At 52.9% G+C, this 18,331-nt stretch overlaps 1 protein-coding gene across 1 annotated transcript; it reads left to right on the top strand.

The window, feature by feature from the left end:
* Nucleotides 1–947: 947 nt before the first annotated feature.
* GLUL (glutamate-ammonia ligase) lies at nt 948–7,900 on the top strand. Its single transcript, XM_075507979.1, has 7 exons — nt 948–1,092; nt 2,286–2,476; nt 3,744–3,905; nt 4,173–4,319; nt 4,785–4,912; nt 5,086–5,285; nt 6,229–7,900. The coding sequence occupies exons 2-7, from the start codon at nt 2,311–2,313 to the stop codon at nt 6,545–6,547; spliced, it is 1,122 nt and encodes a 373-aa protein (XP_075364094.1). The 5' UTR covers nt 948–1,092; nt 2,286–2,310; the 3' UTR covers nt 6,548–7,900.
* The last annotated feature ends 10,431 nt before the right edge of the window (nt 7,901–18,331 follow it).

The following is an 18,331-nucleotide window of genomic DNA, read 5'->3' as shown; positions in this document are numbered from 1 at the left end:
TTTCCCCCCAGACTGGCTGTAGAGAGGCTGTGTCTTCAGCAGGGCGGCTGTGATAGTCAGGAGGGTCCAGCTTCTGGAGGGATAGCAATTAATTTTGGTGCCACCCCCCCGAGGCTGGCACGGGGCAGCCCAGGATCCTGTCATCCCGAGGCAGGCGGGTGGGTGGCGTGTGTTTGGCCTGGTACCACACAGGTGGCAGCTCTTTTTGCTAGTGCTGGCGTCTCTCTCCAGCCCCTTGGGTCCGGCCTGGGAGGTGCAGAGGGCTGAGCAGGAGCGGGGATGGTATAGCGAGTGAGCTGCCGGGGTGGAAAAACACTGGGTAGTGCCTGCAGTTTCCTGGGTGCCCCTTGTCACTCGGGTGCCTCTGAAGTGGGTGCTCCCACACCCACGGTGGGGCTGGGGGTTTCTCCTCCCTCGTGTGACAGTGACCGATCCTGTGCCCTGGAGCCAGGGTCTTGGCTGCAAATCCCGGTGCTGGAGCCCGTTACCTGCTCCAAGGGGCAAAGCGGGGCATTGAGCAGGCACTGCCTGGTCCCCCACCCCCAAACATGTGCACCAAGCCAGAGCCTGGGCCCAGGGCTTGGGGGGCCTCCAAGTTCCTCCCTCTCTTTCCCCGCTGCCCTGTTTACCCAGGGCGGCCGATTTCCATCCCTGTGAGTTATGCAAAAGCAGCCGCTAATGTAAACGCCGCGGAAAGCCCTGGATCCGCTCCCGCCGCCGCTTTCCCAGAACTATGTGAGATGAGGGGTCATTTTTTCGGGCCGGGAGAGTTGCAGAAAGGCCCCAACACCTCCCCCCGTCGCTCTGCTTTCTGCCCCCCCTCCCGCGCTGCGGGGCGAAGCGGGGGACTTCCCCCCGCCCCCCCCTTCCCAGGGACGGGGGGCAGGGGCAGCCCGGCCGCGCCGCTGCCGCCGGAGGAGAGGGCGGGGCGGCGGCCCCTCGTCCCCCCCGCCGCGGCCCCGGCCTGCCCCGGCCCGGCCGCCGCTGCCCAATCAGTGCGGCGGGGCCGGCGCTGCGGCGCCATAAAGCGGCGGCGGGCGCGGCCCCGGGAGCCGAGCGTGGGAGTCCCGCGCCCGCCGCCGCCGAGCCCAGGTAACGGCCCCGCGGGGGAGGGGGGGTGCCCGCGGCCGGCCGCCACCCGCGCCTTCCCCGCCGCAGCCCCGCCTTGTGCCGGAACCGGGGCTCCCCGGCGGCTGTTTGGCAGCCGGCGGAGGGATCTTCTAGGGGAAGGTTGCTGTTTCCCTTTTTTTTTTTTTTTGGGGGGGGAGGTGGAGAGGCAGCTCGAGTTTTCTCTTGAAAACAGATGCTTTTTGCAGTTTTTTTCTTCAGAGGCTCTTCAGCTGCTTGCTTAAATACGGGTGGCTTCCTCCCTGCCGGGAGAGGTACGCGTGGTGCCGCTTCCCGCACTGGAGCGGAGCCGGTGGGAGCCCCCCGGGGCGAGCGGAGCCCCGCGGCCAGCGCAGAGAAGCCCCGCCACAGCAGGGTGGGCTGGGGCGGGATTGTCCGGCAGCCCGAGCAGGGGGTTGGGGTGTTGGAGTGACTTTCCACGTCCCTTCAAATTTCCAAATTGTTTGCGTTTCCGAGCGCCTGCAAACGCGCGTGGACCCCGGCTGCCGTGGTCCTGACACACGTGGGCTGGCTGTCCCTGGGAGCCCAGCTCCAGGCTCTGTTGGGCTTGCGGGGATGCTGCAGCTCTCGCCGCCTGGGACCAGAGCCCCTTCAGCCTCCCCATCGCTGCCTGGAGGCTGCTGCCAGGGTTGCTCGGGGGTTGTTTGCGTTGCCCGTTGCTTTCTTTTGCGATGCCTCCTGCCCTAGACGAGGCTTGTATAACTTCAGACCAGCTGATCTGAGAAGGCAGCTGGGGCGGGCAAGCCCTCCTCGCTGAAGCAAGTGTATTAAGAAAGCTCCGGCTAAGCTTTCCTGCGCATTAGCCTTGCTCCGGAGCGCTGGTGAGTGTGGAGGTGAAAAGTTCGCACAAGGCTGAGGAGCACTTTTGAAGGCTGTTGCTTGGTAGATAAGACCTAGTTTATTGGCAGGACGTGGGTGGGAGTTTGGGTATTAATGGGACGCTTTGAAGGCATCGCTTCTGGAGCAGGGCTTTCCTAGCTGCCTGCGGCTGCCTGAGCCACTGGGTTTCCTGCCTGCAGAATGGCATGGGACCGCTGGAGACGGCAGCTAGCCCTGTGGCCGAGCTGTCTCAGGCTCGTCCCTGGCTGGGGGGTGAAAAATCTGGGAGCGCAGGGAAGGGCTCACGGTTGGGGTTGGTTTTTGTATCCTCCCTGCAGGAACCCCCTCGTCCGGTCTGCAGCCATGGCCACCTCAGCGAGCTCCCACCTGAGCAAAGCCATCAAGCACATGTACATGAAGCTGCCGCAGGGAGAGAAGGTCCAGGCCATGTACATCTGGATCGATGGGACAGGGGAGCACCTCCGCTGCAAAACCCGCACGCTGGACCACGAGCCCAAGAGCCTTGAAGGTGAGAGGGCAGGTGCAGGATTCGCAGCCCCTCGCTGGGTGGAGGAAGCAGCTGCACTTGGCTGCTCTGGAGAAAGGATGCCGTTTCTCCCTTTTCAATGCAGAAGGATGGTGTTTGGGGAAGACACCGCTCCTCACCCCCTCCCAGTTACCTTCTTCCCCAGATACCCCGGGGGGATGTTCCCAGCTCTCCAGATGTGGCCTTTCAATGATGCCTGGGGTTGGGAGCTGGTCCCTGGCACTGCCCCTGCAGTGGAGGGGGCTGTTGGCAGGGGCTGGGGGCTGTTGGCAGGGGCTCGGCAGCCCATTGACTCTCAAGTACTCGTTTTGGCCGGAAGTAGTTTGGCAGAAGAAAGTAGAGGGGAAAGAATGGAGCTATCCGGTGTAATTAAGAGCTTGTGTCCCTCAGAACAAACAGTCCCAGCTTACACAATAATAGCATTAGGATTTTCCCCAGGTTGCCATGGTGCTGGCTGGAGACAGTTATGAAATGAAAATACTGTGTGTGTGACTGAGCAGAATTATATCTTTATTTTATTTTTATTTTTTTCCCCTCTCCTTTCCCCTTTTCCCTCTAAGGGAGTAGTTGGCACAGCTCCTTCGAAATCTTTGTGCTTCCCATCCTCCCACTTTCCCCCCAGGATATGGAGGAGATAACATTGCCCGGGTGGAGTTCACTGCTGCTCCTGCTGTGCTTTGACCTGGAGGGCAGTGCACAGCCAGGAGGGGTGGGTGAGGGGGCCAAGCTGGCCATACTCCTCCTCCTCCTCCGTATGAGACTCCACCTATATGTGATTTGCTTTCCCACCTTCTCTGGGCCATGCCACAGCGATGAAGGTATTTCATGGCTCCCTTCATTCCTACAGCTTGAAGATATCTCATGCTCTACCCTCTCCCAGCTTGCCTAGCCACCCCTGCGAAGAGACTGGGTGCTCTGCTCGTCTTGGTGGTTGTTGCGACATGGGAAACATCCTCGGTGCTGCTTGGTTCACTTGGTCTTGGCCAGCAGCCCAGCTCCTTGTGTTTCCCAGGGTGGCTGGGGAGTTGCACTCCCCTGTTTTTTGCTTGTTTTGTTTTGTTTGGTGGGTTTGTTTTTTTTTTTGTTTCCCCCATTTGGAACAAAATCGGCTGAGCTGGGATTAAACCTATTGTAGGCCTGTTCTCTATAAGCGTCTTCACCTCTGTAATACTGGAGGGCGGCAGGGAGCCTATCCTCCTGGTGAGCGGGGGCCCTGGGTCACTGTGGCTCGTTCCTCTTTCCACTCCAGATCTCCCCGAGTGGAATTTCGACGGCTCCAGCACCTTCCAGGCTGAAGGCTCCAACAGTGACATGTACCTGCGACCTGCTGCCATGTTTCGGGACCCTTTTCGCAAGGATCCCAATAAACTAGTTCTCTGCGAGGTCTTCAAATACAACCGCCAGTCTGCAGGTGAATGGACCTTCTCCTGGTGGAGGTGGTGTTTCTGGGGAGAGGAGAGGGAGACCTATCCAAAGGCTGTTCATGCCCTTAGCATCATGCATGAGACAGAAATAATCCCTGCCCTGAAACTAAAAGGCAAACAAAGTGCTGGTGGTGGAGAAAGGGCTGGTCCTAGGATTCTTCACCAACGCTGCTGGGATGCAAACTGTAAATAAAGTGGAAATGGGGAATGGAGGTGGAGATGCTAATAAGTCTTGTGTTGCTTTTCCATTTTAGAGACAAATCTCCGACACACCTGCAGGCGGATTATGGATATGGTGTCCAACCAGCACCCCTGGTTTGGGATGGAGCAAGAGTACACTCTTCTGGGAACAGATGGACATCCATTTGGCTGGCCTTCCAACGGTTTCCCTGGACCCCAAGGTAACCTCTCAGGAGTCTGTGCTGGACCAAGTCAGGAGTCCTTGATGCCGTGTTTGAACTGTAATCCGTGTGATGCAGCTTAAATGCTTCAGGCGAGCTGAAAGATTCAAGGTGGACAATAGCAAGCAGGATATTGCCAAAAACTAAGCTATGAAATTAAGATTGTTACAGAAGGGCTAAGATGAAGATTGGTCACATCTAAATTTGCTGCTTGGTTTGTTAGTCTGCAGGTGACTTAAACTCTTGCCCAGCATGACAGACCACAAGCTCAGACTTTCAGAGGGACTTGCTTTGTGTCAGTGCTCTGCTCTGCTAGTGCGTCCATGAAAAACAGATTTTGGGGCTTTTCCACGCATCCCAAGCCTTTGGAGAGTTCTTCCCTGTGTGTGCTTGGTCTTCGTGAATTTAAGCCTTTTTCCTCCTGGAAACTCATGTTCCCCTTGCTGTTCACCTGTGCTGTTGCAGGTCCGTACTACTGCGGGGTAGGGGCAGACAAAGCCTATGGCAGAGACATTGTGGAGGCCCACTACCGAGCGTGCCTTTATGCTGGCGTGAAAATTGGAGGAACCAATGCAGAAGTGATGCCAGCCCAGGTAAATTGTTTTAAGTGCCTCGTGGAATGAGACAGTACAGAAGAATCCCAGGCAGCGGGAGCTTTTGGCTCTGAGCCGTGTAGTTTTATCAACAATCAGAACATAAGGGGGTGGGAAGTGTCTCACTGCGAGTGTCTCTGCACCACTGAGCCAGTCACTCCTTCTCCTTGTAGTGGGAGTTCCAGGTGGGACCATGCGAAGGGATTGAGATGGGGGATCACCTCTGGATTGCACGCTTCATCCTCCATCGGGTGTGCGAAGACTTTGGTGTCATTGTGTCCTTCGATCCCAAACCCATCCCTGGGAACTGGAACGGTGCTGGCTGTCACACCAACTTCAGCACCAAGAACATGAGGGAAGATGGAGGTCTCAAGTAAGTTTTTTGAGATGGGCCAGTAGTATCTGTTTGCTAGGCAGCAGGCTGGACTTGCTTGGCAGCAGCGAGCTTTTTGCAGAGCTTTTGACCACATGGGAGATGTCACTCTGGTGCTTGGCGTTATGTTTGAACCTTTCTTCTGGATTTTTTTTTTTTTTTTTTTTTTATAATGATACACTCCCTTCTTGATGCTGGGTGGGAAATTCAGCCAGCAGTACAGCTCCATCAGTGCTGACAGAAGCACAGGTGGCCAGGATGCAGTTATTTCTAACAGGCTGTCCAGCTCTTGATCTGCCAATTCTGCAAACAAACTGACTTGCTCAGCATAGGCCTTTTTTTTGTTTATAACCATGATAAAAGAGAAGGACCATTTGCTTCTGTCTAGGCCAGGCTGTGGAAGCAAATGCCATGTTTTCTTAAACAAGAAGATGCTGGAAATGTAAAACCAGAGTTCCCATATGGGACTGATGTGCTGATGTGCAGGCAGGGACCTTACAGCACTGGGTTGCAGTGGAGCCCTGTGAAGGGATTCCTCCTGGCAGCTGTGTTTTCTTGCCTTAATCTTAGTGATGCCCTGAGATAATGAGCCAACCTGTGACCATGTGAGCTTCCCAAATAGAAACTTCTGTGTTAAGGAATCTCCTCTCTGAGAGCAGGTTCCCCAGGGCAATGTGTCTGTGGGATTTGGCCGTGGGTCAAACTGGTGTTGTCCCACACGCAGCACTCCCGAGGGACCTTTTGAGGCCATGGGGATCCTTTTCCAAGAACCAGCCTGGGTCAGAAGTAGGAGTGGAGACAAGCCCTGTGTTGAGATGATCAGAAAAGTGGGTTGTAGGGCATAGGCTTCATCATGAAGTGGCTTGAGGACAGCAATGAATCTGCTGTCACTTGGATGGTCATACCTCACTGTGTGTTCCCCTCTTCCTTGCTCCATTTGCAGGCACATTGAAGAGGCCATTGAGAAGCTGAGCAAGCGTCACCAGTACCACATCCGTGCCTATGACCCCAAAGGGGGGCTGGACAATGCCAGGCGCCTGACGGGTTTCCATGAGACCTCCAACATCCACGAGTTCTCTGCTGGTGTGGCCAACCGCGGCGCCAGCATCCGCATTCCCAGGAATGTGGGCCACGAGAAGAAGGGCTACTTTGAGGACCGCCGGCCCTCCGCCAACTGTGATCCTTACGCTGTGACAGAGGCCCTTGTCCGCACATGTCTCCTCAATGAAACTGGAGACGAGCCTTTTGAGTACAAGAACTAAGCAGACTGCGCCCACAAACACCGCCTTCCCCCCACACTTCCCGCACCCCTAAACTTCCCTTCTAGATGTAATCCTGAGGGTACAAGATAACACGTTTTGTGTCTCAGTAACTCTTGTTGTCTTGAGGTGGGGAGGAAGGCAAATTTAGTTTTATCAATGTCTGTTTGTCATTGACTCTTCAGAAGACAAGAGGAGGAGAGGGTGTTAGAGAACTTTTAACCACTGTTTTATTTTTTGTCTAATTCATGCGTACATCTGATGGGATCCAGTGGCTTCCAGGGACAGACTGCACATACAAAAAGCGAGTAGGCAAGTGGAAAGCTTAAAACTAGAGCTGACTCCCCCAAGAGTCAAATTTGGGGTGTTAGCCCCATCGCTGGCTCTCTGCAGGCTAATGGTTCTCTAAGGTTGGTGCCCTTCTGTGGAGAAGGGAAGGTGGGAGCTGCGATGGGCCCCCTGTGCTCCTGCCTGTATGGTGTGATGGAGAGATCTTCACCCTCTGGCCACTCTGAGGTTTCTGGGAATCTTCTGGCATTGAGCTCAGCATAGAAGCATTGGGGAGAACTCCTGGTTCTGTCACTGGAAGTCAACTGGTCTCTGGCTCGTAACACAGAGTGAAGTAGTATTTTTCTATTTAAATATAAAATGAACAACAAAATATATATATGAAAGTGGGTTGGTATTTTTTTTTTAAAAAAAAAAAAAAGAGATGATGTTCCAATGACTTGCACAGCTAGAGCAGGCAGAGCTCCTGAGGATGCTGTCAGAGGGCCTCCAGGTGGGACCGAGGGTGAGCTTGGAGAGCTCGGTGGAGAAGAGTCAGAGTTGTTTCAGCATGGAGCGGAGTTTGCAGGAGGCAGTTCCCAGACCGGGGAAGCCTGCAGAAGCATTTATCACTAACGCAAGCAGCCGTGACACGCTTATGAGCGTGTTAGATCAACAGGAGGAAGGTGTCCTGAACTAGGAGTTGACCGGTCAACTTAACCACATTCTGGACAGAGCTGTGGGTGTTTTACCTTTCCAGCGGGGCTAGCATGTCACTAAAGCAGGGCTTTTGATAAAGGAAAAAAAGTTTTAGATTTTTTTTTTTTTCATAATGTTCTTAGTTTCTAAATCTGAATGGTTTTACAGAGACCGTTGATGTCACTGTTGTGTCCTGGCTCTTGGGCTGCCTGCTGTGATGGGGGCTAGGAGAAGGGAGAGGCCACCTGTCCCTCCCGGCCAGCCCTGGCACCTCCCAGCTCATGCCAGGGGGTTCAAACGTTCCGGGATTTTACACTTAGGTATCTTAGATGGTGCCAGTTTATATTCCATTGCATTTGGACTTCTTCCGAAATAGTTTTTTTTTTTATATATATAATAAAAAAAGAAAAAAAGAACAAAACCTTAATTCTGACTTCTGCCTCCTTTCTGTGATTCATCCTGGCAGCTCCTCTTGTATGCATGTTGCCTTCACCATTTGAAGGGAATTGGACCCTGATAGTGGGTAGGCTTTGGCTTTTCACTTTTTTTCTTGCAATCCACGTGTGCTCTCCAGAAAATGGGGTTTTGTAGGTGGCTGTAGATTCTCTGGTGGGTGATGGTCTAGCTGTGACTGGAGTGGGGTTCTGTTGGTATGGGAAAGGGATGGGGCTTGTGAGTGTCCATAGGGAGGGTTATGGGGTAAGCATAGGTGTTTGTGCATCTCCCCAGTCTCCTCCACACAAGTTCTACAGGATGTAGAAATCCCACAGCAAATAAAATTCCAGCAAACTTCATGAAAAAAGGGGCTTTGTGGAAGAGGACCCTTTCCATTCTCCCTATGGAGAAAATGCTGCTCATCCACCTTTGGTATAAGACCAGGCATTTAGAAAAGCAAGCAAGGTAGTAGAAATGTGTCATGTTGCTCCCCAAGTCCTTCATTTAGCTTGTGGTGCTACTTCCTACCTCCCCACGAGGTGCTTTCTTCAGGGGTGGATGCTTTAACCATTCCCATTTTAAAATATGGATTAACCACACATGAGCATCCTGCTGGGCTGACGAGGCCATTACTGCCATCACATTTTTATGGACCAAGTGGTCTTCTGCATCTCCCTTCTGGGGAATGTTCAAGGCAGCACCTTCCTCACCATGGTCCCAAAATTACCCTATCTCCCTGTGCCCATGCGGGGTAGAGCGTCACTGGAGCAGAAGCGAAGCGGATACCATGTCCTTTCCTCCGATCGTGACATGACCACGAGGACTTTGGCCTCTGTCTGGGCTGGAGCCAGGGGTACTGCAGCCAGCAGAAACCCACGCTGCTCTGGAGTAACTCACGAGCCCAGAGACATTGGAGTTTGCTGCTGATTTGGGTGCAGGGGGGACAGCTACTATTCTTCCTGCCTTCCAAGAAAATGTTACGGAGGAAAAAATGGATTACACCTAAATTAAGGAAACTTCTGTAAGGGCATTTGCACATAAGGAGGGACAAGACATGGTAATGCTTTTTTTGAGGTTCCTGTACCTCTGACCACTGTGTATCCTCGAGGCTGGAGCCCTGTCCCTCCAGAAACCCTTTTCTCATGGGGAACAAAGGAATTGGGAAAAGTGGGCATGGCTTAGTTTTGGCCACCAAGCATCACCAGCAGCCAAGGCAGTAGGTGATGGGCAGCCAGGTATTGTCCTGGGGCTAAACAAACACCATCTCCCTGTGCCTCACAGAGCCTCATCAATGCAGAGACGTGGACTACCATTTGTGTCCCCCCCGCAGAGGATGCCGAGAGGATGCCGTCTCCAGGCTGGGTGCTAACAGGAGCAGGCTTCAGTCTTTTGCTTCTCCAGCTGCCTTGAACGTAAATTTAGGACAGGAATTTGATGCTTAGTGGTTCCTCTTGTTCTCAGCTGAGAAAGCATTTACTCACTCACTTCACAATCACCCAACTGAAAACAAGGTCAAAACAACAAACATTGTGCTGCAAATGGCTTTTCAGATGATTATTAAAAACATATGTTAATAAAAGATTAGGATGAGTTAGAAGGGAAAATCCTTCCTTTCCTCTAGACACTGTTTTCTGACTTTTTGCCTAAAGTCTCCTTTGCAGTTACCTAAACACCATTTCCCAACTATGCAGGGTAGAGAGGCCTCCTCTTAAGACTGTGGAGCTCTTGCAAATTGAGCCTGAAACCTTTAGAAGCTGTATTTACTGCTTATGTATTTATATGAAACATTTCGACTTTTAATCTTAGCCTCTCAGGAGGAAGTGAATCCCTTTTCTCTGTTTACTCACATATCCTTAAAATGTGAACAATGATACAGAAACGTTCACCGAATACAAGAAAATGCAATTATTGGTCCCAAAGGGTTTGCCAGGCACATCAGAGCGTCAGGAACTGCTCCAAACGAGGCAGTCAAAAATAGCACCAGCTTTTTGAAGTGCCTGTTGGTTGTGCTCCCTTTTAATCAAACACCAGCGTCGGAGACAAGGCTGCTCCAAAACAAGGCTTTTCCCCATAACTGAATTTTAAGGCAATCAAAATAATATTAGCCACAGCTCCCTTCAAGTATAGCCTGCAGCAGATGAGCTAATCAAGATCACACTTGCAGCGTCTTTTAACACTGGGCTGTGCCAGCCCGATTACTGGGAGGACACGAGGCTTTTCTCTTTCTGAAAAGCCTGATGAATTAGGTGTGTCTGGCTGGGTTTCTTCTACCCTTTCACGCTTTCAGAGTGCCCTGATGCTGCTCCAGTATCCACATACCACTTCCCTTACTTTTGGGGGGGGGTTTAGCACTATTTGATCTTCCTAGATTACCTGTTTTGGTAGATCAGCCTTTGCATCCTTATGCGGCCTCTGGCTGTGACCACCTCTCCCTTCCTGAACACAGCTTCTGGAGGAGAAATCAGCCAGTTTTAGGTGGGGAAGGTTTTGCTGAGCTGTCTTTTGGATGCCATTACCTGGGGGGGAGAGAGGCACTTCTTCTTGTTGCTAGGCAAAATTGTTTTTATTTCTCCAAGTCTGTGTTTTTCCCTTTTCCTGGGATGTTGATATTGGCCCGTGTGACTGTCCTGCACCTCTTTCTGCCCATGGAGGATGGGAAGGGATGGTCCCAGGAAGGGAGCCAGACACAGACTGCTGAGGGGGTGATTTGCAGAGCTCTGCAAGAGCCTCTGTTTGTGTTTGAACCTCATGTTATCAGAGCAGCCCTGCTTTGCTCTCTGGAAATGCCTCCTGGAGGTTCAGCAGCTCCTCCGGTGTCGTGTTCAGAGAAATCCCAGCTGAGATCTACGCTTGCCGTTCATCGGCTGTGTTGTGAGCTGCTGCAGAGCCATAGAAGAGCGGCTGGAGGTCCTTTGGCCTCTTGAAGGAGGCAAGGGCATGCCCTGGAAAGGTGCTGGGGCCCAGCCCACTGGGAACAGGTCAAGTGTGGCCGGTCGGTCGTTTCTTGTGTGACCCACGTGAGAAAGGTGGTGGAACCGTGAGGGGAATCCTGCCGTCACGGATGTCAGTAATACGGATGTCCGTAATTCGGCTTCAGCTGAGCTGGGATTTCATCCCACTTGTTCAGTTACTGATTAAACTGAGGACATCTGCTTAGGAAACAAGTGGCAGCTCTTGAGAGGGGAGATCTCCTTAGGTCTGCCTGGCTTCCCCGGCCAGCTGGATGCGGGGTGAGACCTGGGGTGGCTCGTGAGTGGGTCCTCCACCCACAAGCAGTTCTCCTGGCTTTTCAGCTGGGACTGACCACCTACGTGCAGTGCCTGGTTTCACTGTGCTGGCTCTTGCAGCTTTTAAATTGAGTCCTGATTCTCTTTGCTTGCTGATAAAGGGGCCAGTCCATCTGTAGGATCTGCAGTATGGAGAGACAAATAGCTTTTCCTGAGGTGATGTAGATTATGTGGGATATCAGTCACTGAATAATGACCCATCTGGATGCCCAAAGGTGTCATTTGTTAATTGCCCGGTTCATGAAGAAATGATGATCTCACCTTGCTTCTTGTGACCCGCTCTGAGCCAGTGCCGGGTGTTTTGGGACTGTCCCCCTCTCTTGTGCAATGACCTTTGATGAAAACGTGCCCCAGCCCTGCTGCTCTCCGCACTGAAGTGTCTCCAGGGTCTCCATCCCCAGCGGGAGATGGTGTGGATCAGAGCCTCTCCCAGCTGCTCCTGGAGGTGTCTGCCCTGTGTTTGGAAGGAATGAGAACCGAGGCTGGGTGCTTCTTGCGGGTTAGCGCCCAAAACCTGCAGTGGCCTTGCATGCAGAGCATGCATGGGTTGACCTCAATGGGAGCCTGCCTGGCTGGGGAGAAACCCAGGGTCAGAGGGGGAATTTGGGGGGGAAAATCCCTGTTCTGTGACTCCAGAATGAGCACCAGGGCTGCAGCTCTTCACAGTCTTGTAGGAGGACCGAGCCCTTTGCCTCTCCTAAGCCTTCTCCCTCACTGCTCCTTTTCTCCCTTCCCTGGTGAGATTGTGCAAGACTGCTGCATGTGCTGGGGTAGCGGTGCTGGGGGGCAGCTCAGGCTTTACCTCAGCCAAAAAAAAATTTTTTTTTTTTTTTCTTTTTTTCTTCTCCATCCTGGCCTGCCCACAGGCTGGCATGGCCAGGCTATTTTGCTTTCATAAGCTGCATTATGTAAGCCACGTCTTGAGTGGGGATGCGGTGCCAACTTGGACTCCGCAGCGGGAAGGAGCCACATTCCTCTGCTGCTGGGTTTAATCCCTGCCTCCAGCCACAGTTGGCTTGCTGGGAGGAATCAGAGGGCTGTGCTGTGGTTTCTAATCCCTTGCCCCAGGTGGAGCCAGCTCGTTTGTGTGGAAGGCCTGCTTTACTTTGTCAACAGGTTGTGCCCATGACTCCTCTTAGCAAGCCCTTTCCTTGGCTGCTAGAATTGTTGGCCCAGGCATGCACACCACACCTCGGGACCTTCCTCTCCTCTCCTTGTTTGTTGAACTCCCTGTGCTCCGTGGCTTAGGTTGCGCTTGCTCAGAAAGGCTGGTGGGGGAGAAAGATGGAAGCGGAGACTTCAGCAATTCTAGCCCAAAAAACAGTGGCAAAGGTGGGTTGCCAGGCTGGCGTGGGAAGCAGATAGGCTGCGGAGCCTGAGGAAGACCACGTCGGTGCCAACAGCTTCTCCATCTGTCCCACACTGACTGCCCTCCCAGGGTGCCACATCTGCAGGACGTGACCCTTGTCACAGCAAGGATGTGGGGGAGCCCTGGAGATCCTGCACCCAGGGGTCCCGCGGCACCAGCCTGGCTGGGTGTGGGGTGCAGGACAGCAATGGGTGCTTGGCAGGGTGTTTGTTGGCTCCCCAGCAACCTAAGCAAGCTGCCTTCAGGCCCTGTGCTCAGGACAGATGATCTTCAGGACCCCATTTGGCTGGGCATGGGCTATGTGGGTTTCAGAAGGAAAGGTCCTCTTCCTCCGCTCAGGTTTTAGATGAATGCCTTGCTGTGTGTTTTTACTTTCTGTGGGTGCATGAGGCACTAGACTCCACAGTTTTTGCTGGCAACTTTCCCCAGTGCTAAATATGCTGTTAAAATGAGAATTATTAATCAGATACAGGTTTGGGCTTCCTTTTCTCATCACAAAGCCAGGTGGCTCAAGCCCACCTGTATGGCTTGTGGAGATGCTGAGCAGCTGGCTGAATTGCCCACCTGCTTCTGTCCTGAGCCAGAGCTTGGCCAAAATGCCTAAAATACTGAGAAAGCAAGTGAAGAGGATCCTACTTCCCTACTGAGCTGAACCTGTAGGATTCTGGAAAGCATGCTGGCCACCAGGTATTTGGTAAAATGCTAGGATCAACATTTGCTTCAACCACAAAAAGCAACCTGCTCATCGCCTCTCCGTGTTCAGGAGATCCTGAGCAAACCACCAAGTTCGAGGCGGGAATAGCTGTGCCCAGGGCTATGCTGTCCAGATGCTATTTCCATTTAGAAAGCTGCCCGGGAACAGCTGGGCTTAGAGCTGGTCTTAGCCTGTCTCTGAAACTTGGAGGCCGGGGCTTCAGCTGGCTGAATCACTGAAAACCATCTATGCACTTGCTCTGAAATACAAGATATTTTCAGACTATTTTCCACCCAGACAGATAACACATGCAGGGTGATTAACTGGCTCCACTTTTTCCACCTCTCTCCTTGTGGCTGGCTGTCCTGGCAAGATCTCCATCTGCTCTTTAAAATGCTTTCACTGTAACATGGATGCCTTCCCTTCTGGCAAATAACCGTGCCAGTGATTAGCAGGTGACGCTGTCACCGCAGGCTGTAGACCTATGAGGAAACATTTCATTAAGAGAAGAGATTGCTTTGGCGTGGAAGTTTTTTTATCTGTAATCTGTCTAGGATGAAGAAAGCTGCTCGTGAAGCTGGCTGGGGAAGGAGGTGGTCTCTGGCAGGGCTGTCCTCTGCACCAGTTTGGGGATGTGCCCCACGTACCAGAGCAGGAGCCAGGGACACTCCATGGACGGTGGTTTGGCCAAAGAGCATCCTAAAGATTTGTCATGCTAGCAGTCTGTGCCTTATAAAAGTCCTGGACAGAGTGAGGTGTTTCATCTGGGTCATTGAGTCTCTGTTTTCATGGGGAGGGAAAAGAGAGTTGGCAACAGTGCTATCTTACTCTCAAAGTGTGAGTTGTAGAGCTCATGCATGGCAAACCCTACTCACACCAGCTTCTCTGCACAGGGCAGAGGATAGCTCAGAAACATCAAGGGACGAAGGGCAGTATCCAGGACCCTACAGAAGGTGTCTGCCTGGCTTATACAGGCAACGGAGAGCAGAAGGGGTTGAATACAATCTGAACGATGGTACTGCAACACCCCTGCGTACAGGGAGCTGGGCTTTAGCACGGCAGGAGCAGAAGTGCTCTGAGTCACTCCAGTGAGCCTCCCACGGTGGCTCCAAAGCACCCGGGAAGGAGCTGGCCATGCAATTTGAGCCTGCACAAGGGTAAGGCGTGAGTCTTCATGGTTCCTCTTGAAAGAAAAGACAGCTCTTCTCCATGTTGTGTCTTGCAAAGAGGCAGCCTGGGCTTGCTGGGGGAGCTTGTGCTGGAGAAGGTCATGAAGCTTGTAAGATGGGAGCTTCTGCTGGAAGATCTGGTCTCGGTAAAACAGAAATCTCTGTGCGAAGGTTGAGGTGGGGGAAAGGCGGTGATGCCACGTGGGTTCTGCAGGGCACCCGCAAGACCGGGGGAATGGGTTTCTAACAGGCCATAGCTGAGCTGGATCACTCCCAGGGCGCCTGTGCAAACAGTGTGTGACCCTGGTGTCGTGGGGCATCTTGGGTGGGAGCTAGTGACAGCTTAGCCCAAAGAGCTCTCTGACGCCCAGCAGCTCACCCTGCTCGTCTCCCCCTCCTATCCAGCCACTGGAAACTGCTCACATGAAATCTAAAGCAAACGCTACAATACTTGTCTTTTTGTTGTGAATAACGTCAGGCCTTTTTTCTGTGTGCGCTATTGAAGCAGCAGCTGTATTTCAACCAGCTGGCAGCGCTCTGGGAGGAGATCAAGTGTTCTTAGCAAAGCTGGGCCAGATCTATGGCTGGTGGAAATTGGTGTAATTCTGTTTGACCTCAGCGCTGGGCTGCTTTATACCAACTTTGAATTGGGCTCCCAGACCAAGGCTTTGGGGGATTTTGGGGGGAGGAGAATTGCTCTTTGTAGAGGTGAAATAGTCATGCATGCTGTTAGCAGTGTCTGTCGGAGCGGGAAAGTGAGGAGGATGGCTGTGCAGTCAGGCAGCGGCTGCTGCTGGACAGGATTTCGGTTGTGTGGGGGGGTCTCTGAGCACTTGCTGTTGGCTAGTCCTCTTCTGAAGCATGCCAAAAAAAAAAGACTCTTCTGTGTCCGGGGCACCTGGAGCTGTGTATGTGTGGATTGCTATACTCTGCCTGTGCATGCTGCAAGACCAGAGCACCAGCCCTGCCAAAACATCCAGGGCTTCTGGGAAGCATCTGCAGCACCATGTGCTTGTCCTGCAGGATACGCTGTGCCTCCCTCTGCCAGGTACCCCGGGGCAGGTGCCAGCCTTTCTTCTGGGCTCAGGAACAGCTTGCTTTGAATGTCAGTGGCATGGAAAGCAGAGAAATCAGGAGCAGATGTGCCTGTGGGCACCGCTGGCCCATCTCCCTGGCGCGGGCAGGAGTTGTTCCTCTGGCACTGCTGCCTGCAGGCACCGGCCCCCGTGCCGCTGAGCCCCAGGACATGCTGGACCCCCCCGTACCAGCACTGCCCCATTCTCTCAGCCAGACCCCCGTCCTTTGCACAGAAGGTCTGGGGTAGCAAAGCTGCTCTGTGTGCTGGATTCATTAAAATAGTGTCTCCTCTCGATGCTCAGCTCAACCCTACCATCCCTCTGCTCTGTCTGTCCACTGTGGGCAGCTCAGTGTGGAAGTGGGTTGAGAAGGACATGGGGGACTGGAGAAGTCTGGGGGGAGTTGGAGGGGAAGGAACATGCCGAGATGAGAGGTGGGTTTTGTTGTTCGAGTTTTTTGTTTGTTTTTGGTTTTTTCCTTTGGGCCGTTTGTTATATTCTGGTAATGAGAAAACATGCAACCTTTCTCAGTAAGAAAACCCTGATTTTTTTTTTTTTTTTTTTTTTGGCTGCACCCATGTCCTTGTCAGAGCCCTTTTCTGTTATATTCAGAGATTTGGTTCTTAGTCCTGAGGAACTGCAGGGACCTTTGCTGCCAGAGGCACTGTGTCCATCATCCTGCTACGATCAGAGCTTTTCCTCTGCTTTGCACCTCCCGCTGCCCCTCATTGAATGAACAAATGTGTCTGTGCCGGCTGTGCCATTCCCAGTACCTGTGCTGGCTGGTTCCAGCTTGCCATGTCTGGGGACAGAGGCTGCTCTTCTGGAGCAGCGTGGATGCGCCCACAACACAGTGGTGAGTGGACATAGCAGTGACAGGAGCAGTGGGGATGAGAGTAAGGCACTGAATAAATCATGCCCGTAGATGGCTTTTTCTGCCTGACTTGGTTTCTCTTTACTAGGAGCTGCACAGAGTTTATTGCATTGCACATTTCTGCTCTGTCTCGAGGTTTGGTTGGGTGTGCTGGGCTCATGAGTCATTTGCATGGGTGCACTTTTCCAGCACTGTTGACATCTGCTGATCTCGGATTGCTTTCCAACCATTAAACCCTATGTGGCAAGAGAGAATTGAAGGAGGGGAAGACACCTCATTAATTTTTACTCCACCCTGCATCCTTCCCATCTCTTTCCTCTTGCAGAGACAGGGAGGAATATTGTTTTGCTTGCCCTAGGGGGCAATAAGATGCTATTTAACTGCCTACCACCACGTAGCATGGCTATTGGAGTCAGGGGCTAAAGGATGCTGTGCTTGGCTGTCACTGCATGGCACTTCAAGCAGGATGGTGCATCCTGAATTGCAGCCTAGGCTGTGTTGAGGTTGCTGCTCTGACTGAAGTGGAGTGGGATTCGAGCAAGGTGTGTTCCTCCTGGCTGCCTGGATTACTGCCCTGAGCAGCCACGTCCCCAGTGCTGGTCACAGTGAGCCCTGTTTCTGCCTTTGCTAGAGCAGGGCCACCAGAGTCATCTAACCAGCCTTCTGGACAGGCTCACAGTTCAACCTCCTGCCTGCCTTGGTCCTGTGGCTTGCGGGATGCTCTCAAAGGGGCCAGCCCGCTCCCCACCTTGGGTGGCTGCAGGTCCCCGCGGGGGTGGCTGGGCGCAGGGAGGTTCCCAGAGGAGGAGGACCAGGAACCGCTGAGTAACGAGGCCAGGCAAAGGGTGAGCGTGCTTCTGCAGTCTGTCGTCAGCGGGAGCGATGAAATGATTAACTTGGTGGGGAGGTCAGGGAAGCGTGGCTGCCTGGAAGAAGTCTCTCGCCCACTGCTGGAGCGAGCGCTTGTGAGCAACTGGCTGTACGCTGTGGTTTTAACCCACGCCGGCACACAGTGTTCAGCCCTTGCTTCAGCTCCTCCTAACCACATATCTCCAAGTTGGCAGCAACCCTTGCCTCCTCATGCGCAGCTGTGTGCGAGGCGGGCTGAGCCCCAGGCATCCCCCCTGCTTCCAGTTGCAGTTCCAGAAATCAGCCTCCACAGGGTAAATTGTGCCCTAGCAAGTCCATGCCCTTTGGGGTTTTCTTTTGTGTTTTGGTTGGGTTTTTTGTTTTTTGGTTTTTTTTGAGTCCGGTGCTATTTTGCAGGTGGCATAGCAGAACACTGCTCTGCAAAGCTGCTCTGTATTTAAAAGCAAAAGTGAAGCATAGGACATTATGTTTTTAGCACCCCAAATATATTGAGATCAAAGGCAGTTAGCAAGGAAAACGATGGTTATTGCTGCCTTCCAGAGTGCCAGCGCAGCCTGGGATCTGAACAGCCACGTGGTGCACAGCCCCGCTGGGTCCCAGCTTGGCTCCTGCTGCTCTCCTGGGCATGGGACGGGGATGGGGACATCCAGGAGACGGCTGCCTCAGGAGCTCGTTCTGGTGGGGAGGCATGAGCTTCCAGCCCAGCCCAGCTCACAGTTTCCAAACTGCCTGACAGTGCTGAGAGCAGCCAAGCAAGGCTCGGGCAGCAAAGTCCTCCACTGATGGGCGTCTACTTTCCTTTTCAATGCCCCCAGCTGATGTTTTATGGGAGCTGCAGATGTTTAATGTCCGAGGGCATTTTTTTTCCAGGGTGGGCTGCTTCTAAGCAGGGAGTTGAGAGCGCGAACAAAGAACATGATGATATTCTACAAGTGGTCATATTTTGCTGTAGCTAAATCTAGCCCTTGTGCCAAACAGAGATTTATTTCTCAGTGAGATCATCTGCAGGAAGACAGACTGCTTTCTGAGCAGTAGTAGCATTGTTGT

This window comes from Mycteria americana, chromosome 7 (genome assembly GCF_035582795.1).
Source record: "Mycteria americana isolate JAX WOST 10 ecotype Jacksonville Zoo and Gardens chromosome 7, USCA_MyAme_1.0, whole genome shotgun sequence".
NCBI classification, from domain to species: Eukaryota; Metazoa; Chordata; class Aves; order Ciconiiformes; family Ciconiidae; genus Mycteria; species Mycteria americana.
This window is presented reverse-complemented; position numbering and strand designations above follow the sequence as displayed.

Excerpts from the sequence above, each read along its gene's own strand:
- GLUL (XM_075507979.1), top strand. The coding sequence starts at position 2,311 with ATGGCCACCTCAGCGAGCTCCCACCTGAGCAAAGCCATCAAGCACATG. Across the intron at positions 4,320-4,784 it reads CGGTTTCCCTGGACCCCAAG|GTCCGTACTACTGCGGGGTA; the intron begins GTAACCTCTCAG and ends GTGCTGTTGCAG. Across the intron at positions 5,286-6,228 it reads AGGGAAGATGGAGGTCTCAA|GCACATTGAAGAGGCCATTG; the intron begins GTAAGTTTTTTG and ends CTCCATTTGCAG.